Source organism: Sander vitreus, chromosome 21, assembly GCF_031162955.1.
Source record: "Sander vitreus isolate 19-12246 chromosome 21, sanVit1, whole genome shotgun sequence".
NCBI classification, from domain to species: domain Eukaryota; kingdom Metazoa; phylum Chordata; class Actinopteri; order Perciformes; family Percidae; genus Sander; species Sander vitreus.
The window spans coordinates 8,314,364-8,341,546 of NC_135875.1; the positions used below are offsets into that span (position 1 = coordinate 8,314,364).

Consider the following 27,183-nt stretch of genomic DNA (forward strand, 5'->3'; position numbering starts at 1 on the left):
TCTGAGATTATAAACACAGATTAAACTCCTGCATCACATGTCACAATTGAAAAGTTGCTTTTTTTCCAACAGGGCTCGTCTCTTCAGGCTGTTGTCTTATACCTTTACTGGTGAAAGTGCTGTTTCGACCCATGACTAAGCTATTTAACCTGGGACCATACCAATGATTCTTGATGTTTTAGTGTTATTAACATTTGAAATTGCAGGCTTGATATCAGAAAGTCTCTGACTATTAATGACTCACCAACCTGAGAGATTTTTCACAACCTGGCAGACCAAACGTTTTTAATGGCTTACAACTGAGCTACAAAGCAACGATTGATCAACCATTAATTAAGTCATTACTTACAATTTATATGATCCCTTTATAAAGGATGTCTTATTAGAAAGCTTTCTATTAAGACAATGCTCACATCAAGGTCTACAATTAAACCCACACAATGTACGTATCAAGTATTCCCTCACTTTTCAAGAAGCTATTGGTTTCCATCGATTTCGCAAAAAAAGGCTCTTGAAACTTGTGGAATCCATCACAATAAATGTTAAATCTACATTTATTTTTTGTCAAAGTCACATTACTGTTCAGAGGTCCCGCAGTGCATTTTTTTTTCTCAGATCAATTAAACTGCAGTACCTCACAACAATAATGGAGAAAAACATCTTGCAGTGATGGATTTCACAACTGAAGCAAGAATCTGCTAATTGATTTTTTTTTATCCCAAAGGGAAAACTATGGAAACAATGTCTGCTTGGGAAAATATACACAAAAAACCCCTGAAAAACTACAATATGTTTTTTTGTCAGCAGTTGAATCAAGCGCATCTATTTTGTTGTTATTGTAGTTAAGGAGCTAAAACTTGCAAAATGATCGGTATGGTCCTTTTTAACTGTACAGGAAATTCTTTCCTTTCAAAGCCATTGGAAGCTGACTGTCGGGTCATAAAATATCTTTTTGTACTGATTCCAGCAGATGGCTCTAGATAGATAGATGGATATATAGCTGCTATTGCTGAGATTAGATAGTATGTGTTACTGCATTCATTCTTGACTGAATTAGATAGCCAAACTCTTGAAGTTAAATGTTGTCTGTTCTGTTGTACTGTGAGCAGATGTGCGATCTAACCAGAAGATGGCGATATTGCTCTATTTTCACAGGCTTGTTGGATAACATGGCCCTGATGGTTCTTTTTATACTGTTGCTATACGTGTACAAACTTGACTTGTGCTTTGATGTACTGTGAACCATTGTGTCGTGAAGCATCTTGTAACCTGCAACTGCTGTTTCTCCAACATGGAACTGTCCGATGCCTGTCGTTATAATCCTGTACATAAACTCAATCCTATCACCACTACTCCTTCCTTCCTTCCTTCCTTCCTGAGAATTGATGTTTTACCATGCAGATCCTGTAGGTTAATGTAAATAATGTATGTCTGTGGCTGGACGGTGTGGGATCAGTGTAAAGTGTTTAAAGCCTTCTTTACCTGTGTTAAACCCGTCAGCTGTTCCTCAGTGTAATGTGCTGAATCATGGTTGAGTATTAAAACATACCTGGTGAAAACAAGCATTCCGTGTTGGTGTGGCCTCTCTTCTCGATCTTATTAAATAATAAACTCTAATTAACTCTGTTTTCTTAGTTTGTTAATGTTGAAGCCACCAAATAGGGGGATTAAGCAATATGCAAAGGGTTAGCGCCATTTTCCACACTTATTATATACAGTAAAAAGATTGCTTACAAATAATGTAATTGCCTCCTAGTAAATGAAAAGTACATCTGCTTAGCCATGAGCCATGTTAATCTTTTCTTTTGTTTGGACGGGTTCTCCTCTGTAAAAAAGGGGGATCAGAGGATGCCCCTGCTGCAGTGGGTTGGCTAGTTCTTATTGAAAACTGTAGAACAAGTGATTTATAAATGAGCATAAATGACCCAGCTTTTGGGACTGAATATAAAAAAAAAAAATCAGACTGAAAATGATTAGGAAATCTGTATGATGGGCTGCAGTTATTGGAATAAATGTAAAGATGGGGTGTAAATTTATGAAACTGCAAACAGCTTTTGCCTTTTCCTGTATGTTACTCAAGCTCAGACTCCCCAAACAAGTCTCCTTCTTCATAAAAGAAATACAGCTATCAGATACATGTAGGGGGAATAGAAGTATAAAATCAAATACAATTGAAATACTCAAGTACCTACATTTTTTACCTAAGTACAGTATTTGAGTCATATTCCACTACTGGACCATTTTATAAATATTAATACATTTGTTGTATTATTGCCATTTTGTGTATAGATAGACAGATAGATATATACTATATTGATCCCCAGGGGGAAAGTCAAGGTCCCAGTAGCTTAAAGACATCACACACAACATACACATACATCATAAACAGGATGATAAAATAACAAATCCACATGAATAATATGGACAATAAAAGAAAAGATACTAAATAAAAAAAATCCACATGAATGTACTAAGCGATGTATGGACTGATCCTGTGATTCAGTATGCATGGTAAGGTGCTCTATGAGAGTGTGTGTCATAGTGGTAGTGTAAATAAGTCCAATAGTGCAATACAGTATAGTACTTACATTATATTTGTGTGAGCCACTTCTTCAAAGACTCCTGTTTAGAACTGGATCTACAGCATACCATCGTAAGGGGTGGCAGGACTGTCACAAAAGGAAGAGCAAGAGGTTCAGAGTTGGGCTGTATTCACACCCTTAGGTGAGTAGAAGTAAGACATCTGTGTGAAGTAGTAAATACTATAAATGGTCCTTCAGTATGATAATAGATAATAGGTTTGTCTGTACGCCTTTAACTCAGAGTTGGGAGTCCGGTGATAAAGTGGAGCTACTCTAAATTAATCTGGATTATGTGTTAAGAGTATTATGGGAGAGAAAACACAAGCTTCCATATTAGTCTGGGAAATGAAAAACAAAATTGGGATATATTTTCCAGGAAGTAACGTGGTTTACGTAATGTGGCAGGCATGGCTTCCTGCAGCAGTCGGTTATGTGAAGAACAGTTTCAGTGTCAGACCACAACTTCTGCAGGGCTTGTATCATGGGATACTGGAACAACAGCGACCACTGCCAGTGTCCACTCTGCAAGGAGACGTTCATGAGGAGATCAGAGTTAATAACCAACACGACAATCCAAGAAGTCTCTGATCATTTCAAAGGGATGTGAGAAAGAAGCATTGATGAGTCTGCTGCCCAGCGTGGAAACAAAGCTAGCAACATATGCACTTGCAACTGAAGGCTGCAAAGTTCTGCCTTAAGTGCCTGACATCTTTATTTTTTGGCTTTTATTGCTTTTATTAATAGGACAGATTAAGTCAGGAAAGTGAGAGCGAGAGAGGGGGCTGATGTGCAGGAAAGGGCACCAAACCTGCAGACGCTGCGACGAGGACTGAGCCTCTGCACATGGGGCTCACGCTCAACCAGGTGAGCTAACCAGGCGCCCCGTCTGACATCTTTTTGTGAAATTCATCCAGAGCCTCACCACAGAGTTGCAGGTCAGCTAAGGTTAAACTGGATGAGCAAGAAGCACAATGATCTTCTGGACATGTTCTGCAGGATGAATACAAATATCTATCACTAAAGACTTTATCGGGGAGATGGAGCACAAAGTAAGATGGATGATCCAGGAGAAGCTGCAGAAGGTCCATGACCATGAGGTCCATTACCTGGTGGAGGTCAGCAAGAAGGACACCCAGAAGGACATATTAGAGTGTGAAGGTGTTCGGCACTCTCATTGCCTCGATTGAAAGTAGACAATCAGAGCTCAATAAGTTGATGAAGAAGAAGCAGAGGGCAATCAAGAGGGCAGCGAAGGGCTTTATTAAAGCTCTTAAGCAGGAAATAAGTGCACTACAGCGAATATGCACAGAGCTGGAGCAGCTCTCACGCACATTAATGACCATTTCCACGTCCTCCTGAGATTGTCATCTCTCTCCAGCCTTCCACACACGAATGAAAAGCAAGAGTTCAGCATCCAGAGTAGCCAGTACGAGCAAAACGTCAGGAAAACTTGAGAAGACTGTGAGACGAAAACCATCCAACTTTGAAGACTTTGAAGTTCACAAAGAAATGGAGAAGTTCGGGACTACGTTGTTGATGTAACTCTGGACCCAGACACTGCACAGTGCTCTCTCGCTCTCTCTGACCATGAGAAGGTGGTGAGGGAAGGCAAGTGGCAGAAGAGACCTTTCAACCCCATAAGATTTACAGGGTTATTGGGTTCATCGGTTAGCCCTCAGGAAGATTTTACTTTGAGGTGCAAGTGGAAGGGAAGAACAAATGGACCATTTGAGTTGTTAGAGAGTCTGTCAAAAGGAAGAAATGATTTCCAATATCAACTGAACATATACTGTATACTGGATTATAGAGCTTGGAGATAGTTGTAAAGCCGACACTGCTCCCGCCGTTATTCTCTACCCACGGAAGCTGAAGAAGGTCGGGGTGTTAGCGGATCACGAGGAAGGGCAGGTCTCCTTTTATGATACCGAGGGCAAGTCTCATATTTACTCATTCATCGGCTACACTTACAACGAAAAACTCTACCCATACTTCTATTGCGTCATTGGCGATAGTGCACCATTGGTTGTAATAACTTTAAATTCTGACAAATCCCATGAAAAGCCCCAAAAACTAAAATTTGTTTGCCTCTCAGCACTTTTTCAACTTTGTTAACCTGTCTGTGGCAATGTAGTATTTTTTTAAACAAATGCTACTAAAACAGGAGTAAATAATGCAGTTGTTGGTGACTATTTTCAGCCTCAGATTAATAAATGATAGTAAGTATTTACGGCAGCAGGATGTTGAATGTGGGATTGACTCAAAATAAACTACAGTGCCCTTGTTCATAGTCACCCAGTGTGACAGAGTGGTTCATTCACGTTTTTTAATAGGGGAGCTCTGCTGTATTTTACAGAGTAATGAAGTGTAGCTAAGCCGACAACACTTGGTAGGATCAATGTATTGTTGCTTGGGTCCTTTTTGAGAGATTTGTTGACAATAACAAAAACTGAATAAAATAAAAAATGTGATAGCCTATAATATCATAACAACTTGTAATAAAACTCTTCAATGTTGCTCATCACTTTAATAGATCAACTGTGATGTTTCCTTTACAGTTTTGTCAAACTTTCTCCTGCCTGCCTGCTCTCTGCCTTTGGGTCCTCAACTTCCCCGAACCTAACATTCTGATCTAAATCACTCCAGTATTTGTCTTTGACCAAATGAACAAATATCACATGATGAACATGTTTTCATGAATTGTTGTTTGAAATTTGGATGGAAACTCACCTCTAATGATGACTTGAAGACTTGTGAAACTCTGACTTTGGAGGATGAGGAAATCTGTCAGTTGTAAACTTGAGGAATTGGCCTATAAATACACAAATAAGGTTTAATTTTAATGACATGATATGAATTATCTATATTTAATGGAATAAAAGGAATCCACAACAAAAAAGTACCTGTTACACTTTCACAAGCCATGCTCAGACAGCTCCGACATCCTGTACAGCAGAACTATTTTGTACTGTTTGGTGTATGCTTATGAAACTAAAAACATAAATAATCCTGTGTGGTCCTGATGTTGTAAATAAATTCTATGATCCCCAACCTGAGCGCATGGTGGTGATGGCACAGTGGATATGACACATGCCTTTGGTGGGGGAGAACTGGGTTTGATTCCCACTGTGATACATCAACCAATGTATCCCTGAGCAAGACACTTAACCCCTAGTTGCTCCGGAGGCGTGCAACCTCTGATATATAGCAAATGTAAGTCGCTTTGGATAAAAGTGTCAGCTAAATGACATGTAATGTCCGGTTTTTAAAAAAACGAAGATGGCAATGGCCATATTGCTAAACTCCTTATAATACATCCATGCTAAACTCAAGGCTTCAAAACCATTGTAGATCCATGTTCAAAACCCATGTAAAATATAATACATATAAAAATGGCAGTCAACAAAACCAATGGGTGACGTCACTGCTGTAACGTCCATTATTTTTTACAGTCTATGCTATTTACTGTGGGCCTTGTTTTATAAAAGTACATTTTCATGGTTTTTAAGGAAGGAGCTGTGCCTGAATAGAAATAGATATTGGAAAAAATAAAAACTGAGATGAAAAACAAGGGAACATGTCCTTTAATACCTCAAAGTCAAAAGTAATTTAGATTCAGAAGACTCGTTCAGGGCCAGCTTTTCTCCTAATTTTATTGACACGAAGAGTCAAGAGGTCAGAGAGGGCTAACAAGACACATTCTCTCAAGACTTTCTCCCTTTTTGTGTCTTTGAGAAAGTAAGCGTGAATTAACCAACTGCTGAGCTCTCCTCATTAATCACACAGAAAGCAGAGGAACCAGGGGGGAGCTGTCCTACATCCCATGGACACACGCACACACAGACTCGATCCTTAAAATAACTGGGAGCATCATAAATAACACCACAAAACATTTTTAAATAAGGCTGCAGCATTACTCAACACTTCACAGCTAAAATAAGAGCAGTGGAAGACAGTACAAAAGCTGAAGTGGTGAGACAGGACGATGCACGAGCTGTTGAACGGACAGCAGTGATTGTTTTAGCCTGTGTTAATGGCTCTGGAGGATATGCAGCGTTACGCAGGGCTTAATCTGACTTTATGTGATGACAGACAAGTATGGAGGGCAAATATTATGCCAGCTGTGATGCCGGGTGGTGTTCAGAGCATCCAGCCAACCACTGAAACATTGTCCAGTTTTATTTGTGCTTATTTTATTCAAATCAAAACCTTTTTTTTTTTTTGCTTTAACAGCCAGCGACTTAATGTTAAATGTAACCTGAAACAAACTAGAAGAGACTACATGAGCAGATATTCAGCATGACTAATCAATGTTGCAGTGTTACATAATGACAAACGTGTGTTGCATATCTCTATTGGCTCCAAATTTGGTGATTTCAGGTCGAGACTCTGCTGATGAAACATTCTCAAAATCCAGGCTGAACAGATAAAAAATGCACAGGCCAAAAAAGGTGTTAAAAATGCATCCAGGGTTAACACAAAACTGTTTTAGCAGGTTGTTTGGTCTGGGGATGGATGGAGCACATTACCAGGGAATGGATTCTTTACCTAATAAGATTTTTGTTGGAGACAAAAGTGTTTCCGTATGACAACTAAATCAGACATGAAAATAATGCGTTTAACAAAATAAACCAGTCGAGAGAGATAAAACAGTGCTGAAATAGTATTTTTATTAAATACTTTCAAGATCCAAGTTCGAAGAATAACAAAGCTATGATGAAGACCAACTAACACTCAGACAAACACTTGATAGTCGTCAATTCATGGTTGTATTTCATTGTACATCATGATCATGCAAAAAAACTCCAGCATCCATGTGAAGGCTGGGGGAGAAAGCGCAGCCCAATAGTATATCATTACAACGCAGGGAAAACGCTAACATCGAGGGCCTCATACCAAGCTACGGCTCCTGAATCCTTTTTTTTATTTTTTATTTTGCGTTTTTTAAAATATTTATTCATGTCACCTATTCAACATTCTGGATGGAGGATATTCTTATTTCAAAAGATGCAAATATCATATATTAACACTAGGCTCCATCCTTATTCAGGTAGGTACATGGTAGAAATGCGTAACTGAAACATGCATATAACTAGGTCTCCAGCTCTGATTCAATAGTGTAGGTCAGAAAAACCTGCACACCCACACCAACTCTCTCTCTGGCTTTTAAAACTGTTCTAAATTGAGCAGGCAAGATTTAAAATCACATAGGGTAGATTATATTAATAAATAATTTAGTCCTGTCAATCAATCGATGATTTGTGTTGTCTTTACTTCCTCCCTCTTTTCCCTTTTTTTTTTTTTTCCTGTGTGTGAGGGAGAGTGCAGAACTCCAGCTTGGCAGATCGGCAAATTACCAAACGACAAGTTAACAGCAACAGCGACGACAACGAAAAAACTCAAACCAGTAACACAGAAACAGAGAAACAACAGAGAGAGGTACAAATAAACATCTCGAGAGCAGGAACTCGTTGGTACACGGGGGGGGGGGGGGGGGAGAGATATCGGAGGGTGAAGGTGGTGAGGGGTTTAAGATACGACTGTCGCGGATGGATGGAGACAATTAAGCAGCACAGCAGGGGGTGGCACCATGGTCACACAGCAGTGGTGCAGATATGTTACAAAGCCTAAACACACCACCAGGCGTGCATGCATGTGTGCGTGTGTGTGTGTGTGTGTGTGTGTGTGTGTGTGTGTGTGTGTGTGTGTGTGTGTGTGTGTGTGTGTGTGTGTGTGTGTGTATATGATATGAAGAGACAGCTCACAGCATTGTGGGATCAGGAGTTAAGGACACTATGATGAAGGTCTTCATGTTTAAAGACTCTTTTTGGGCTAAGGGGTCTAACTTTTTTCAACCTGTTATTTCTTTTATTCCCCCGTCTCTGAAAACAGTCTTAGGTCCACGGGACTAGAGCTGGTAGCCCACATGAGCGTGTTTATTCAGTGTGTTGTTTGTCGTCAAAGATCGAAAGCTACCAATATTTTAAGGAAGTACTTAAAGGAGGAGAATTAAAGCAAATTGAAAGTCGGTGAGGAAAATGTTCCTAAACTAGATTGGGGTCACAAAGGTCATGGGGTGATTCCCAAGATGCACAGGATGAGCGTCTCTTAGATACATGTACATATATTACACTTTTCTACATATATCTATACATACACTGTTATTACACAGTGATTATAAACAAACCAGGCCCTTGCAGAAAGCAGAGAAAAGGAGTGGGAGGGTTAAAAGAGGGAATAGTCTAAGAGTGAGAAAAAAAAGGAGAGAGAGCGTGGGGAGGGATTTGAGGGAGAGGCGGCGGGCAAACATGCAAAACGCGGACGCCGATCCTGGCCCACTCTCTCCCTCCACTGCAGGCAACAGAAGGTGTTAACACGCGGAGGTTAGCTTTACACTTGCACAATAGAATCCCTCTTTTTAAAAACTCAGCTGCTTTAAAAAGGAGCCTTGAATATACGATCAGACAAAAAAAAAAAAAAAAAAAAAACTAAAAACAGAGAGGCTCCGGTTATTCACAGGAACGCAAAGGGAACAGAATGATAAAAACACAACAAAAACAAATGCCCCAGCCCCCCCACCCCAATCCCACAACAACACGATTTTCCGTTCGGTCGGAAAAACAAGCACACAAACAAAAACACATAAAAAGCCTAAAGTTCTACACTTTGGTGCTTCATGTTTTTGATATCAAGTTTCTCTTGCCATCAGGTTCTCTGACTGAGCCGACTTGATTCCCCCCCCCCTTCTACAACTGAGATGGGGAAAATCTCCCTACATCTTAACATCACCGTCCGGGTAACAAGCACAACACTTTCTACCCGACATCCCTAGAATGCCAAAAATGTGTCCAAAATCTCAGCTGCTAACCTTACAACTCCCCTCTGTTCCTCCCTTATTAGATAGTGAATATAAATGCTTGTTTGGGTTTTGGTGGTTTCTGATACATCTAGTCATAATTTACACAGCATATTCATAACTCATACTCATAAACTGTCACAAGTTCAACTGTAAACCCTCTCCTCACGCAGGACGTCTCATCTCGCGCAGGCAGAAAAAAGATGGCTGCCATGGGGAGGGATAGAGGGCAAAGACTCGCCCTCCAATCAGGCGCCAGATGCATGCATCATCCCCTGGGGGCGGTGTCTTTGTGTTCAGCCGGCCCCCAGCAGGTCAAAGGGGGGACAGGATTGGTTGGTATCGTGGAGAGGGATGCGATCTCGCCCGGCCGGGCTCCTGGCACTAGCCAATCCACGCAGAGGACGTGCCTCTTAAAACACGCTCGCTGAAAAAAACTGCCCCCCAAAACATACACTCCAGTAGACTGGAGGCTCAGGACCACTGGGGGAGAGAGAGGAGGAAACAGGCCTGAATGTCAGTTATGGGTCAATTGGGACACAAAAAAATCTAAATATTTAATTTTTTAAGATAAAACTAAACTTAAATTATGTATCATAATTTAACTTGTTACTACCACTGGGTAAAAAAAGTGAAACATTTTCAATTTCTACACATGGTGGCTTTAAAATGAGCTCCATTTGTGTGAAGCTGTGTGTGTGTGTGTGAGGCGATTACCTGATCACTGTAGTGGTGCAGCAGGCGCTCCTGAGCAGTGGAAGTGAACGTTGAGCCACTTGCCATCGCGACGATGCCACACCCTGGTCTCCTCTGATTGGCTGGAACGAGGGCGGCCTGTGGTGTCCACAAACTGTGTGAGCCGGATGTAGGCGATGCACGCAGCATCCTCGCCGATCAGGTGCACGTGTGGGTTGAGCAGAGTGGTGTGCACAGGCTTGCTGTTCTTGCTCAGCACTGGATAAAATAAACAGAGACAGACCGAAAAATGTATCAAGTCAAAAACCAGATAGACTGGATTTCTTCTTTTCTGTATGTTAAGCGTGCTTGGGTAACGTGAAAGGTACTTAAAATCTAATGTATTATTATAATAATGATGATGACAAAAGATACCAGTCCACAAGTAATGGAATTAAGTAAATACTCATGAAGGGAAATGATGTTGCATATCATCTGAAATCTGTTCTGACAAAACAAGGATTCTGAAGAAGTCACATTGGCTCTGTGAACTTGGGAGTGACATTTTGTAGACCAAATGATTAATAAACAAAGTATTTGGCAGATTAACTGTGGAGTTTACCACATTGGGACAGTTCAGATGCTGTCAGGAAAGTTGTCAACCAAAAAGAAAAATGCACAAAAACATTTACTTGATATTTCTAATAAAAAAGACCCAAAAAAACTACACTTTCTGGTGATCCTCATCCTATCTGAGCAGAAGCTTTACCTGGGTGGTATTCTCAGGGCTGGCGGATTAAAATAAATGGCTGTGGTGAGTGAGAGTGAGAGTGAGTGAGAGAGTGAGAGACTCACAGTTTTCAAAGTAGAACTTGTGAAAGTCCATGCCCTCCACCAGGTTCCCCAGGGCCTCGGGTTCAAAAGAGGTGAGTCCAGGATCACAAATCCTCCTGAGAAAGAGCAATGAGAAAGAAACGGAGACGGTGAGAAAGTACGAGTGGGTGAAAAGACATTAGAGAAAATCAGAACAGAGAAGCAGTCTTGAGAGAACAAAGCTCTAATGAATCCTGTCCCAATACATACATTTCCCTTCTTGCAGAAGCCCAGATTCATCCGCTGCTTTTCATTATACACGTGAAGTTGTACTCACGTGTAGGCTTCAAAATCGCCATTGTTGATCGCTTCAATCAACTGCTCCGTTATCTTGATGATCTCCTGTTTACGAGCTACAGAAAGAACAAGCGAGAGAAAGAGACAGACAGATGGTAAATGGTGAGAAGCCAGTTAGGAGGTGAGACAAAAATTAACTGTGTGGTGGTTTTGCTTGACGACATTTTCTCTCATCACTTCCAGCTCCTGCTTTCCCTTCAGGCTCTCTTTGTGGAGCTAGAGCTCGACGTTCCTCTTTAACCTCATCACTCGGCCAGACGCAGCTTCCTAACTGCAGCTCAACCGCATCACTGTCTGTCACTCTGCTTCTCACCTTCTGTACGACACAAAAACTGACTAAACACTACTCTCTGCTGTGTGAGCACACACTGCCGCCAAAACAACTAAAAATCCTGCGTGTAAACAACACAGGCTTAGACAAAAGGCTTAACTCGAGAAGCAGTTATACGTTGTTGTTTTATCTCCATGACAACTAGGCAAACCTGCCATACTTTGACGGAAAGATAGTAAGTAGACTTTGAGTTACGATTTATAAGAATTAAGAACCAACTTTTAAGATCAACCATAAACTTTCACTTTCAAGACAATTTTCATTTAAAAACAACATGAGATAGATATAGTGTTATATTTACAGCTGCCTCTGACAAGGTTTACTGATAAATAAATAAAACTAATCATGTCAGTAGAGAAACTGTTTCTTACATTAACGTCTCCTACCAATCAAAACCCTAGTCGTTCAAAATGACCCTTAAATCTACTGTTTATCAATATAAGTGAGTATTATGCAGTCCTTCCAGAAAAATGCAGTTTTTTTTGTGATTGTTGTGGGCAAAAATCCTTGATTATGCGGCACGTTTTCTTAAAAAATGCGATGGAATATGCGGGATATTTATGCAATTTTATGCGATGAAATTGCGGGAACTTGCAAAAAAACTGCGGTTTCATCGTGGCTTCATCGCGGGGTTTGCAGCTTTTTGATGACGTTCACGTCGCGTAATTACGTCACTTCATAACGTCACTTCATAACGTTCCCATGGCAACAGGGGAAAATGGCTGCTCTTGTGTGAAGTAAACGCAACATTTTTCAACGTTCTGCTAAAATATGTGACTTTTTTGCAACGAAAATGCAGGGATTATGAAATCATGCAAGCACCGCATATTTTGCGATTCAATTTATGCAGCGAAAGTGTGGCGTATTTGAAAAAAAATGCGCCCCCCGCATAAATATGTGGACTTTGGCTGATTATGCATTGAATTATGTGATTGCATAATCGCGTTTTTCTGGAGGGACTGATTATGATGCCTAACTTACCCACACATACTTTAAAACATCAATGAAATCACACACAAAGTTCCAACACTACATACTGTAACTGTCCCTACTACAAAAAGCCATCTTAAAAAAAGAAAAGGCTGGTCGTTATTCTCCATTTTACTTCTTGTCAACAAATCCCATCAAAAGACCAAAACCAACAATGAACTGATCCTACTAACAAGTATTCCTCTGTGCCACAGAGCTCCATTGTTGTCCAAAGACTATTAAAAACACACAATGATCATGGGCAATGGTGGCACCGTGGATTACCACACTTTTGGCGTTTTAGTGACTGGAGCACCAAATGTGTCTAATCCACAGCTGAAAATAGTCCCCATCAAATGCACTATTTCCTCCTGTTTCAGTAAAACTACAGTGCCCAGCTGGTTGAGGACATTACTTGGCCTTTTTATAAAAAATAATGATATACAGGTTTTCTGCACGTTTCACCAAGTCAAATTTAAGACTTTTTAAGACCATTCTGAATGCAATTTAAGACCTATATCACAACATCAAAAAAAATTCCCCAATTTCCTCATTTGCATTACAGGACTAGAGTCTAGTCACCGTGTTAAGGACACAGAGCACCTCTGCTCTTAGTGTTGGATCCAAGAGCGAAACGGAGGTGGTTTATGGGAGTTGCGGAGCTGCTGCGTGGGTCTGGCCTATCCAGTGTGGAGGTAGTGCTGGGGCCGGGGCTGGAGCCGCCAGATAATTGGCAGAACTGGCTGACTGTCGTTTGCTGAAGACCTTTCACGGCAGTTAGAGGTTTCTCACTTTTTGCATGAGACTCCGGTGCCCGTACACCCAACGTTCCCAGTTGAACTGCTTTCTTGCATAAAAAGCAGTAGGCTTAGTAGGCTTAAAAAGCGTAGGTTAGGAACTGGCTGTAACCAAGCCCTACATTTTTATTCTTTATTATTCTCTCTCTTTTTTTTTTTTTTTAGCTATCGCTAAACTTGCACATCCCCATAGCTGAAGAATAAAACCCATTTTATGTCTGTGTTACAATCCAAAAGAGACTTGCGCCAATAACACGAAAGATGATTAACTGTAATATAAGTTGCATGTTGGTCTCATTTGTAGTTTAGCAAATTATATTTGGATCAGTTTTATATAGTCTATGATTTGGACAGCGAAAGAAAGAACTACAACACCACGGAATAAAAAACAAACATTCTAAAGCGCTGCAAGAGCATTTCAATGAGCATTAGAGGTATAATCCGGCCTAACACTTTGATGCAGATTAAAGTAACGTGCAAGGATCAGGACGTAAAGCGTCGTCCAAATGAAGTAAATATTGCCATAGCGCAGTTCGGCCTGCAGAGTTTTTGACATTGCGATATAATAATAATAAATAATAGAAGGTCAAAGGTTCTTTATTTGTCACGTGCACAGCAATAACAGAAGTAATCATTGGCAATGCTCATTAAATAACTAAAAGAAAAACAAAAGTAAAGCAAAATCTGAATCTAGAACAAAAGGAAAAAATTCAGATTCAAGTTCTCAACCCTCCTGTTGTCCTCGGGTCAAATTTGACTTGTTTTCAAAGTTTCCACATCAGAAATTTAAGTATCCTTTAAGCAAATTGCCCAAACATAACATGGATTGTTCCATACAATGCTCTATGCAAGTAAAATGAAAGGTCAGATCACTACTTTCATTGAAGTTTTGGTGTTCCAATAAATTTTAGACCATTAAAAAAATAAATAAAATGAAACGGTTTCTAAACAGTATCCTGACTAAACTTTGACAGTCTGTGATTATCCACTGAATGTTAACTATTTGTCAAAATAATTTCCACTTTTTTCCACTAACAAATTAGGTATAATTTCATATAAATGAGGTTGATTGACCATGAATTCCAAAAAAAAGTGTGAAACAGACAAAGTGGTAATAGCTTGATGTTTGTGGTGAATCCGGTGGTAGTGGAAAAAAAAGCGACTAAAAAAAGGGTTAATTTTCAAATTTTACCCAGGATGACAACAAGTTGTATGGTCGACGGGAAGACAACACAAGGGTTAAGTAAAGTGTATAAAGATTAAGAAATGATACATGATAGAAACGATATAGAAAAGTTTTATATCGTTTTGAATATATATATATATATAGCCCAGCCCTACGTTATTTGCAGGCTGCTTTCCTCGTCCCTGAGAAAACTGCCATTTCAGAGATGCAAGGTTTTAGTGTGCAACAACAGCTACAAGTGAGTAGACGGCAAGGAAAGCTGAGGTCAGTTAGTCAAGACTGTGTTCTTACTCTGCTTAGTGTTGCTTTTAGCAGCGACAGTGTTGCTCCCTAGTGGAGCGGTAGACATGGAGGACTGTGAGAGCTCAGAGTCAAGGCAGGAGCTGTTGCCCGTGCTGTTCCATGCCATGCGCTTTACGTCATGCGGTGGAACTGAAACACACAACGGTTGGTCAACAAATACAAAACACATGGATGGATGACTGGATGACAAGATGACACACACACACACACACACACACACACACACACACACACACACACACACACACACGGCAAATCTGTGGTGGGTTCAGTAGAATTAGTGAGAAATAAACATGAAGCGTTTAAGTGTGGGTTTATGACAGACATGCAGATGGGTAGCATGAGAACAGGATGGCAGCTGGAAGCGAGATCAGTACAGCTCTGGTTGTGATGCTCTGTGATGTGGAAGTCATTTAACTGCCTGCTCTGCTCCCATCAACTCTACTCTTAATGCTCGTATACATTAACAAAGCCTTGCCTGATGAGCTCCAGCACCCAGCAGAGAGAGGATTGAAGCCATTGTTTAATATTAGCTCATGTTATGTCTGTGGGCAAACTAAACATGTTCAGGAATGAAGGTGGGAGTGGAGGAAGGACACAGGAGGAGGAAAACAGATCAGATGGTCACTTTAGTGCAGGTGTGTCTGACAAGAGCAGGACGACAAGAGGTCAAGAGACGAGAGGCGAGATTATAGAGTATAGAGGGGGAAAGAGGTGAGATAACGACGTAGAGAAGAATGGTGTATTAGAGAGAAGATTAAAGCACATAACAGAATAAAGCATCCGAGTAGAAGGGGGAATGGAGGAGAAAATGCAAGGACAATGAGGAACCTGATGCTCTATGGTGTGCATGGTTCCAGTAAAGTCAGACAAGGGCCTGTCAGACTTGGAGGCCGGTTTAGGACACACAGCTGCAAGGTAAGCAAGGCTTCATCCAGCTGAAGCTGTCACATTAGGAGGACAAGGGGATAGATGCAGTGATCACACACCCACCCACACAAATTTCAGGGTTCCCACAGTGGCCCTGATGTAAAAAATGTCAAGACTTTTTCATGGCTTTCCATAATCAACATAGTCAACACGTCTCCGTGACCTACAAAACACAGTACAGTGCAAAGCACAGTGAAGTTAGGTCTAGGTGGTGAGGCAGTTCAGGTGTAGTTTTGCTCTTAGGAAGTATATTACAATATTAATGGCTAACACAGCAGGAAATGACCATCTGCAATTAGTGTTAATAACAAGTTGTAAAATGCATCCGAGTAATGCATCCCTGTTAAAAGGAATATTCCGGTTTATTACAAATTGGGTTATTATTGTAGTTTTGGCTGATTGGTTACGACAACATTGCACTCAAAATAATTGAAGAACAAAGAACATGACCGATCTAAATTATAGATATTATAAATGATTCCACTATCACTCATAAAAGCGGGCCAGATGATACTGCCAAAGCAGACCCTGGCCTTATTCTACCATATACAATAACTTTCACCCAGTGAGGTATACAGATTCTTTATTTTGTAAAAATCATTATTGGCAGATATCCTGAGTTGAGGTATTAGGAGTGAAAATCGGATCGGTGCATCATTAATGTTAACAAGCTAACAGTTTAGCTAGATTATCAAAACCACTTTATTTGGAGGTAAAACTTGATAGTGAGTGCACCCAAAATGTTGCCAATAATCCTACGATAAGTACGGTAAATTTAATTGTATCTGGAAAGTTAGTATGTAAACCGTGATGGATGTTTTATAACAAACATCTGGGTAATCATTTTACTGTTAACCTCGTTTTTCTTCTAAATACATTTTTGCTGACCTGGGCCATGTTCTTTAAATGTGGCTTAACATGATGCTAACAGGCTAAAATTAACCCGTTAATCCTCATCCTGTTTAATTGGGGTAAATGTAATGTTTTCTGATTCCATCGGTCCTTTAACAGTCAGACAAGTTATAACTTAGTTTATTCTTTCTTGTATTAAAAAGGTTGGTGTTATTTTCAAGGGTATCCATTTCATTTTGGTGTGTGTGTGTGTGTGTGTGTGTGTGTGTGTGTGTGTGTGTGTGTAGGTATTTCACTCTAAATTGCAATAATTACACTAACAATTACCTACATGTTCTCTATTATCTTAATGCCTCTAAAAAAAAGAAGTCATTTGTATCTTGAAATGGGTTCATATATGGGGGTCTTCTCTAAAATGTTTCGGTCAAGAACCAGCTAACTGTGAATAAGCTGCAGATACATTTTAATCCAGCTTTTGAAGAACTGATATCCAGACTTGTTCAAATCATCAACAATGAATTCAAGCTGTATTTAGTTATCGGTCAACAGAGAACAGGAACCTGCGGGTTTGTTTAAAACTTGTCTGACTTCTCGTGTTTCTTAGCCCGACTGAATGTTTTTTTTAGAGTTAGTCAGCAATTAACTTGGCGAGTACAATGCCATTAATACAAATTGAAATGAACTGCAAAACTACAAAAATAAAACCAGAATCATCCTTTCAATAAATCAAATTATTACCAATATCAAATTATATGTTCCCTGGGTTTCTGTGATTCATTTTCTGGACTTCCCTGAATGTAGTATTTAAAATTTAAAAACATAAAAATCGACAATATTCCACAAATTCCAAAACCACTGGGAACCCTCAAAAAAAGCTTGGTGGATCAGAGTGAGGGGGCTCAAAGATGTAAGATTGCCAGTGACTACAAAAAGCCAGGGTGGGAGTGGGGGGTTGGTTGAGTGGGTAGGGGTGTTAGGTCCTTGCCAGTGGCGACCGTATAGCTTCTGGTTGCCATGGATAAACTTACTGGCAGGTGAGCTTTGAGGTGAGGGCAGAAGTGGGGGCATCTCCTCTGTGGCGCTGCTCTGACTCAGCGCCGAACTGTCCGCTAGAACACACACACAAAACGCAGCCAGACACACGATAAATGCATACATCCACACACCACAGGCAGACAGTCAAGAGTGTGAGAGACACTTGTTGTATCTCAGCACACCTGCCAGTCACTGCAGTCAAATACACACACTTCACTAGATGGGAGACAGAGAAAGAGAGAGTGGATAAGAACCGGAAAATGGGACTAAAACACTCGAGTACCTTTCCTACCTTTCATTTCCTCCTCATCGTTGGTGGCGTTGCTCTCTGTTGATCCCTGGAGTGCAGAGAAACAAACAGAAAGATACTAAAATTAACCCAGCCAGCTTAAAGGTCCAATGGGCTCAAGAGTGCAGCAGCTGAGTGATGCTCGGGCTTTCAGACAGACAAAAAAACACACACACATCTCACCTTGACTCCATCAGGAGGGTTGTGCACCACTGTGCTCTGAGATTCCTGAGATGCAGAACAGAACAGTTAGTCCAACACATCAGAATCCTGGACCAGTGCCTCTCAACTGGGTTTAAACTGGGCCCTATACTCTACATCAGCCATGGGGTGATCACCTAACACTGCATCTCCTTAACATTAGTAGGTTTGTCTTGAAGTGTCAAGAACACCCATGGCTAGGGCTAGGAGATGAATCAACGTTTATTTTCATTATCAATTATTTGATTGATTCATTGTTTTGTCTAGAAAACGTCATAACAATGTGAAAAATTTCCCAAAGCCCAGGTAGACATATTTAATTAGCTTCTGTAGTCTGACCTACAGTCCGAAACCCAAAGATATTTAAGTTTACTATCATAGAAGATGACGAGTACCAGCAAATATTAACATTTGAGAAGCTGGAACCAATGATTTTTTGGCCTTTTTGCTTAAATAAATGGCTATAATAAATGTATTCTCAAGATTGTTGCAGATTCATTTTCTGTTGATCGACTTATACTCAAATTGTATTGTGATGATATCACCACACTGGGCTACAAAATTGAATTAGTTACTGCAGCTTTATCTTTTTCTGGATTAATTCCTCAAGTTAATCAATATTGATAATCAAAATGGTTGCTGATTAATTTTGTAGTCTATCGACTAAAGCTCTGGTTTCATCTGATGTGGTACATACAAGTGGAACACAGTTCCTTGCATTGAACATCAATAATGTATGTGATTGTGCATACATTTAGCATAACATACAAAATCTACTATAAAATATTCTAATTAATATTCTGATATTGATTTCAGCCATATTGCCCAGGCTGACCCATGGCCTACTTTGGAGTCCTGCACCACCAGTTGAGAAGCACTACCTTACCAGACCAGACAGCGTAATAATGTAACCATACCAGCCCAAGATGTACTATGTAAAGCATGCTAATAAAGCGTCTTAAAATCACAACATGCTAGAAGTGGATAAGTTAAGTTTGGCAGTATGGTAAGGATGTCAATGGGGATGTTAATGATGGCAAGATAAACAGGTTAGAGTGAGAAAGATGGTTGGATGTTAGGATAAATGGTTGCAAGGCAGTGTTGACTGAGTAAGTATTAAGTATAAGAGAGAAGCGAATAACAGAGGCCGTTACAGGATAAGACTACATTTTATTTGGATATCAGCTAAACCTGGAATCTACAGTTCTCTGTGCTTCCACTTCAGAGGCGTGTATCATATTAAGTTCATGCTCCTTAGAAATTTAAAAGGTGCACATGTGCAGCCTGAGATTCAGGGTAATGAGCATTTTTTATAATTTCCAAAAAGTTCAACCGATTTAAAATTCAGTGACACATGTGCACCTTGGGGGGTAAAATGGCCAGAGGATGGGTACTGCTGGGACAGGCAATGTTACGGTGCAACACCTCCTGGATGGTAGATGAAGGATGACAAGCAGCGACTATGACGATGGAGGGTGAGGCACAACGGACTACTATGCAACTATTGGGAGGGGAGGGGAGGGGGGGTTAAGAGGCAGGAACCAACACTGCGGCGGCCTACTGTACCATCTGGGCGTTGGTTGCCATGTTGGTGTCTTTCAGGGCATTGATGGCGCTCACTATACTGTTCTTACTGTTGTTGGTAGAAGGCTGGGACGAGAACGCAAACACTCAAAGTGAACACATACGTTACACACACACACACACACACACACACACACACTCACACACAGAGGCATTAGAATCATACGCCTTTTAGGGAATGGGGCTAATGTTGGTCGAGGCTCCGAGGCTGTTGAGAGCTAACAGGGTAAATGAGAGGGTGAGTGCCACAAAATGGCCTCTAGATCATCCTTTTAACTGCCTCACTAACTCTCTATGCCTCCGCCACTTAACTGCACAGAGAGACCCCTGGGGCAGAGGAGAAAGAGAGGGAGGCAGGAGGGAAGGGAAATGCTTAATAGCAGCAGAGAATGATGGTGACTGCTCGGAAGAGAGAGCAGCAAACCTTTGACTGAGACTAAAGGTGAAAGAATAAAACCAACATAATAAAGAATTGATTGATAATTATACAAAACAATGTGACTAAAACTGGGGGCACTTAAACAGAGTTTCTCAAACTTGTAGCACACGGCAGGAATTCTGGGATCTAAAAAGTTGAGAAACCCTGAGATGCAGCATAATCCCCTATAGAAATGAACGGGAAATTTGAGCCAAAAAACTAATGAAAAAGATATTCCTTAACATAATTACAAGGTGGAGAAAGTGAGCTTAAGAGAGAAAGGTACAGAAAAAGAACAGAAGGCAAAAAAGGGGTCAGCTAATAGAGGAGAGACAGGACACAGTGTAGCAGAACAGAAGAGGGCAGAGAGGTGACGAGACAACCTTACCTTAGCAGAATCTGATTTCTTGTTGAGTAAACTTTTGCATGCTGAAAAAATAAAAAGATAGAAAGGGAGAGAAACCGGTACAAGTTTAACTGTTGACAACAGCATCCATGCCAATCCGTACAGCTCTCTTTAAAAAGATTTTTTGTATAGCTTTTATAGAAATCCGCAACTTCAGCAAAAACCTGGATCTAACATTTGTCATAGCTATGAATCCCCAATACCCAAGCTTTTAAGGGCAAATAAGTCTAGATGTTGCCAAAGAATAACATGCATTTAATGGATTTCTTGGGTATGTTTTCCCTTGGCTGTACAAGTTGCTACACTCTGCAAAACCCATTCACATCATAATCCATTCATTGCCATCTGGGGAAAAAAAGAGAAACCTGAGAGCAAAGTAAACTTCCTAAATCCATTTCCTGTCTGTAAGATCCCAGCAGATCTAGAAAGAGAGTGATGGTCAGACTCAAACTGCAGCCAGGACTGACGGCAATGAACTAGGTTAATGTAAATCATTGATTTCCTTTAAGGGTCCCAGTCACTTTTCCTTTCAGTCTAAAGCTCTCAGCTGTCGGTTGCTTTCTTTTCTCTTATTTTCTACTGACACACAGGTTCCAAAAAATCTTGTGTTTCTTACCTTCCAATAAGAAATGGGAGAAGGAAAGAGGGGGAGAGAGGGGAGGGTTGAAAGAGAAGGCTTAGTATTTCAATACAAGAGAGTTGAGATAAGGGGCACAGCATTTACAGCAGCAGAAAATATCAAGTGACAACTCATGCTCCTTAATCTTGTCTGTTGCGTAGAGATGCAGCTTCTATCTTGGCCTGGCCATGCAGCATCCAAAGAAGAAGGGGAACAACTCCAGATATATATATATATATATATATATATATATATATATATATATATATATATATATATATATATATATATATATATATATATATATATATATATATATATATATATATATATATATATAGAGAGAGAGAGAGAGAGAGAGAGAGAGAAAGAAATGTTTTCATTCCTTAACCAGGGAAAGGAGAGCTGATTGTTCAGAGCGCAAACATCTGCTCCTAATTTGGCTAAATCTTCTTCCAAACAGCCACCAGGGTGCTAATTGTGACAGCATGGGACCACCATGTTCACATGCTCTCTAAATCCGTCCTTCCATTCTGCTCCTCAAGAGAACGATCACCAATTTCACGACAGGATGGATAAGGTCAAGATGACCCACAGTGGGCAACATAACCAGCTCGACGATGAACAGGGAAGGACCGATTAGAGAGCATCTGAAGTTGCATCTCCGGAGAACATTTTACAGGATATAACCCCACAGGACACCCACATGCAAAAGGCTGCAAGACAAACACCTTTCTAGAAACATACAGAAATACTACAAAACACACACACTACTGTCACATTTTGCTCTAATGTCATTAAAAAAGGAAACAACATGAGCAAACTGCCAAGCCTTGCTTCAGCCAAACTCTACAGAGATGTGCAAGGAAGCAGTTACAGTGGTGCTCATAAGTTTATGAACCCATGGTAAAGTTGACTAAAAAGAGGAATTTAAAAAAAAACCTTTAGGAAATGGATCTTAATGCCTTAATTAAAACAATTAGGAAAATCCAACCTTTAAGGACACCAATTTTCTTTGTGAATAAATAATGTATCGTAAATAAATAAATGTTCTTCCTTAAAATACAGGGGGCATAAGTAAGTACACCCCTATGTTAAATTCCCATAGAGGCAGGCAGATTTTTATTTTTAAAGGCCAGTTATTTCATGGATCCAGGATACTATGCATCCTGATAAAGTTCCCTTGGCCTTTGGAATTAAGGGCGTTTTCATACCTGAAAGTCCGAACCAAGGTTCATGTTTTTGTTACATTGTATACATTTGATCCGGTAAGTTTTGGTTTCATACTGCAGTTATGCAAACGCACTAAAGATCTATACGTGACAAAACTATGTCCTGCCGTCATTACATACGTGAGCTGCGTCTCCAGATACTTATAATTGATTGGTTTGTAGACGGGCTTCCCCGTCCTCTCGTATCTCTCTCTGTGTCCGAGTTCTTTCAGCTGACTGCTGCTCTCCCCTACTGCCGCGGCTCTTTTTGTTTTGTTGTGATGTTGAGAAGCAAAGACACAGGAACTTTCTGGAAACCTACACTGTACATTTACTACCACTTAACAAATAAACTGCTGATGTATTCTCTGCTCTGATAGCCGACAGCTGTCTGCTCTGAGCACATTCACCGTCACTCTCTCATGTAGCCTACACACTAAGCACCGAGCTATTCCTTCAAGGAGCCCGGTCTTGTAACACAAGGAGAGCCTGCCAGAGCTTCTTGTATTTGGTCTGAAAGCCCGAACCATCCAAAAAATGCTTTCACACTATAAACGAACCGGACCACAGTTCAGTTTGGTCCGGACCGAGACCACCTCTTTTTATCGGACCAAAATTTGGTCTTTTGATCCGGACCGTGGTCTGGGGGAGGTTTCACACCTGTAATTTTGGTTCGGATCAAACTGAAAAGTCCGAAAATCCGGACCAAATGAGGTATGTGTGAAAACGCCCTAAAATAGCCCCACATCATCACATCCCCTTCACCATACCTAGAGATTGGCATGGTTTTATTTCAGGTAGCCTAATAGCTAGTTTGATTTGCATTGAGAGATGATTTTATGGAAAGTACCCCATGCCAATCTCTAGGTATGGTGAACGAAATTTAATTCCAAAGGCCAAGGGAACTTTATCAGGATGCATAGTATCCTGGATCCATGAAATAACTGGCCTTTAAAAATAAAAATCTGCCTGCCTCTATGGGAATTTAACATAGGGGTGTACTTACTTATGCCCCCTGTATTTTAAGAAAGAACATTTATTTATTTACGATACATTATTCATTCACAAAGAAAATTGGTGTCGTTGAAGGTTGGATTTTTCCTCAATATTTTAATTAAGGCATTAAGATCAATTTCCAAAAGATGATTTTTTTTATTCCTCTTTTTAGTCAACTTTAGCATGGGTTCATAAACTTATGAGCACCACTGTATAGTAATAAAAAAAGCCAGGATTTTGCAGTGATGAGTGACATCATCAGACGACGAGTCCAATCTGGAGTGATGATGTCACACGAGATTCACGAAAACTTACAAGACAGGCAACTTGGTCCAGTCTCAGTGAGGAAGCCCGCATTCTGAGGGCTCTAGCTCACAATCAAACCACCACAAACACACAGAATCTCAGCGCACCCATCACACATACCAGGATGTTCTACACTGAGGTCAGCTACCCACATTTTACCTTTATCCTACCTACACACAGATCCTAGTTAGCTATGGAGATTTATGTACACTGTAGAGCAAAGGTTTTCTTGTCTGAAATGGTGACAGAAAATCCAGTCTGCTCCACACTGTCTGTTTCTAAAGTACTCAATCCATGGAGCCACCATCGGAATCGCCGACCTTCACCACCCGTCCCCACCCAGCAGGATGAGAGCAAAGCCTGATTTAAGTACTTTCAAAACAAAGGAATCCATCCAACAAGTTATGGAAAATATCATTAACAAATCATGGTGGCAGGTTTGCGGCCACGTTAGTTTGTGGCATTCCTTTGAAGAGGCAATGAGACTTTTTTGAAAGCACTAAAACAGATCTCAGGAGGGGGAGATGAGACGTTGGATGCCTTTAACCTCAAGGGATTCATCAGGAAGGCTGCACAATGGTGATGGTTTCAACAGTTGGCTCCGGTAGCAGCAGCAAAGGCAGCACTGCCATCCTCCGTCTCAGTATAAACCTCTCCCCCAGCTCCTCAACATCTGCCTTTCCCCTCTCCTCCCCACCAAACCCAGGTTCGACGATGGCAGCACGCCAACCCAGCTCTTGCCGGCCCCCTGCAGTGTCAGTTCCCTGCCCCAGAAATACATGCCTCTCCTCATCCCCTGCCCCAGTCTGCCCTGTGCCCATCCTCACACCACCGGCCGTGGGGAGAGCACAGGGGTGTATGGGGTCAGCTGGAAGTCAGGATGGAGCTATCTAGAACTGATGACATAACTTATTTGGGAGATGAAATGGGGGTTACAATGTCAAGGCTGAGTGGTGGTGAGGTGTAAATGCAAAAAGCACTTTGGAGTGCAGGTTGAACTGAATCGATTACCATTAAGTGATGTTGATGTACATAACTGTGTGCATAAAACGTGTCATCTTTGCATTACAGCAAAGACAACACACATCTATAAAGACCCTAAATTAACTAAATTTGTGTGAGTATGCATGAATGTGTAAATGTTGTTGAAGATGCTGGCAGAGGCTACATGCAGGAGTTTGGGGGTGGTAATGAGGTCCCACCCTATACTATGAACCAAAGAAGTAAGCTATGTGTGAAGAGGAAGTGGATGGGCGTGTCTCTGGGACGTACCTTCCTGAGCCAGTGAGGCCGTGGAGGAGGCGGCAGCAGCAGAGTTGGTATGCTGCCGGCCCACTATTGGACAGAAATGCTACAGTTGGGAGGGGCTATACAAATTAGGCAAGTCTATGTTCAATCATGGGCCTAGAAAGCTACAGGGTGTGCTGGCTGCAGCCCAGACACATCACAAGGTTTGATAGAAATGGGCTAAAGCAAAGACGTGCACCCCTGTGGTTTCCTAGACCCAGGGTTGAAATCATTAGCCATCGACTGGCCAAATACTTAGAGGCTGAGAACAAAGCTTCAACGAAAAGCAAGTCACTCTCAGCATACTGAGATAAAAACACAGAACCTTAGCCGTCACCTTACCCCCAACATAAAAATCTCATATAAGTCTAGGCTTCCCTTTCTCAAACATGCAAACGCTCCATGGGCAGCAGAAAAGACACACACACACACACACACACACACACACACACACACACACACACACACACACACACACACAAGAGACACATTAGCATGAACATAACTGGCACAACAAATCTAGTACATGAAAGAATATCACATATTAGCCTGCTCACGTATATCAGGATGAAATGCATTCATTAATCATTATCAATACATTGTTTCTACCATGAATCGAAGGAACTTCATGTTTCAAATCGGTATTAATGTTGTAAGCAAGTAAACTCCTGTGCACACACAAAAACATATTTTGAGGATGAGTGGGTGAGTGTGTGTGTGTGTGTGTGTGTCTAAAAGAGGTGCAGAGGACTCTATCCACTCTCTTTCCGCCTCCCCCTCTGCATGTGCTACGTGGGAGGCGAAGGGCGAAGGGCACACCCACCTGAGAAGTTTCTGGACACCAGCATGGTGGTGAGAATGGCTCCCTGGAGGAGGAGACGAAGGAGGAGAGAGAAGTGAAGGAGGTATAATGAGTGCAAGTAGTTTTGTTTTATTTAACAGGATTTCTTCACTGCTCCATATTCATTTCTAATAGGACAGTAATATTTTTATCTTTCTGCTTTTTAGTAACAGTGCCTCCATCAGTTCTTTTCAACAGCTAAATCCAGTCAAGGCCGAGTCTTCATTTGTTCTCGGTCAAATAATATTGAATCTTTAAAAAACATTTTATGAACCGTATTATTGGTGAGATGCACAGTTAACTGTAAGCCTTCACATCTCCAAGTCCCATTACATATTCTTTTATGCAAATGAATAGAAATGATGTGACCAAAAAAAGAACAGCTGCTTCTTGATCCACTAGTTTGCATGTATGGCTGTGAATGCAAACTACAGAGCCGGGTATCGTTTGTGCTGCTGATACGATTGTTCAACACCTAAAAACATTTCTATACGACGAAAGGAAGGTTAAATAAAATAAGTAGATATACAAATAGTAATACTTTGTACAAGAGTGAAAGCTGAAGCAGCACATAATCAAGGGGGTCTAAAAACAGAAAGGTTGCAAATCAAAGTTTAAGATACCTTGAGTTTTCGGCGAGCGTTAAACTTGCGGAGACACTCGACAGTTTCCTGTCTATGCATCATGGAAGCCACTGTAGAACGGTGCTGCAGGACGACAAAAACAAAGAATTAAAACACAAAAACTCTGTTTGTGTCAATATGTCTGCACAGTTAGAGTTATTTGAAACTTATAATACAGTAATTCTTCAAGTGCTGTGTGAGTATGTTTCATGTCCAGAGCTACTTATGCACACATATTTGTACCGTCCTCAGTAATTCCAATAATTATCTGGTGGGTTAGATGAATACTTACGCAGATCCAAGGGTGTTTGAGGGCCTGTTCGGCAGTGATTCTCTTGGCTGGGTTAATGGTCAACATCTGGTTGATCAGGTTCTTTGCCTCTGGAGTCACTGTGTCCCACTCTGGGGATGGGAACTGGGGGAAAATAGAGGAAGTTGGTGCAACAATTGAAAAGGACAGAAGGAAAGCAAATTGGAAACAATACAGGTTTCCTGAAAGACTGGTTAGGCAAATCCACACCATCTGGGAACCCAGTTTTGAGTTTATTTGTCAAAATTAGGCCGATATGAGAACAAAACTGCTAGTTTTTGTTGCTGGGATTAACAGAACACATGCGTCTGTTTCAGTTCTTTAAACCATATTTATTAAGAGTAAATTCCCTACAAATAGGCTGCCGGAGATTTCCCCAGTCTATCTCTGAAAACTGCAATGTGACTTG

General features: G+C 40.8%; 1 protein-coding gene across 7 annotated transcripts in view; it reads right to left on the minus strand.

The window, feature by feature from the left end:
* Window positions 1-7,229: 7,229 nt before the first annotated feature.
* camk2g1 (calcium/calmodulin-dependent protein kinase (CaM kinase) II gamma 1) overlaps window positions 7,230-27,183 on the minus strand; it is a 38,700-nt gene continuing 18,746 nt past the window's right edge. The window contains exons 10-23 of one of the 7 annotated variants that reach the window (XM_078278998.1): window positions 26,757-26,879; window positions 26,465-26,548; window positions 25,824-25,866; window positions 24,986-25,048; window positions 20,564-20,604; window positions 19,740-19,823; window positions 18,156-18,200; window positions 17,967-18,021; window positions 17,677-17,757; window positions 14,855-14,995; window positions 11,261-11,336; window positions 10,966-11,060; window positions 10,153-10,389; window positions 7,230-9,918 (exon numbers count right to left, since the gene is read on the minus strand). In XM_078278998.1, coding sequence (XP_078135124.1) covers window positions 10,157-10,389; window positions 10,966-11,060; window positions 11,261-11,336; window positions 14,855-14,995; window positions 17,677-17,757; window positions 17,967-18,021; window positions 18,156-18,200; window positions 19,740-19,823; window positions 20,564-20,604; window positions 24,986-25,048; window positions 25,824-25,866; window positions 26,465-26,548; window positions 26,757-26,879 — 1,164 coding nt within the window. In that variant the 3' untranslated portion in view covers window positions 7,230-9,918; window positions 10,153-10,156. The remainder of the gene's footprint in view (window positions 9,919-10,152; window positions 10,390-10,965; window positions 11,061-11,260; window positions 11,337-14,854; window positions 14,996-17,676; window positions 17,758-17,966; window positions 18,022-18,155; window positions 18,201-19,739; window positions 19,824-20,563; window positions 20,605-24,985; window positions 25,049-25,823; window positions 25,867-26,464; window positions 26,549-26,756; window positions 26,880-27,183) is intronic. The other 6 variants (XM_078278992.1, XM_078278993.1, XM_078278994.1 and 3 more) reach the window with 6 other exon arrangements.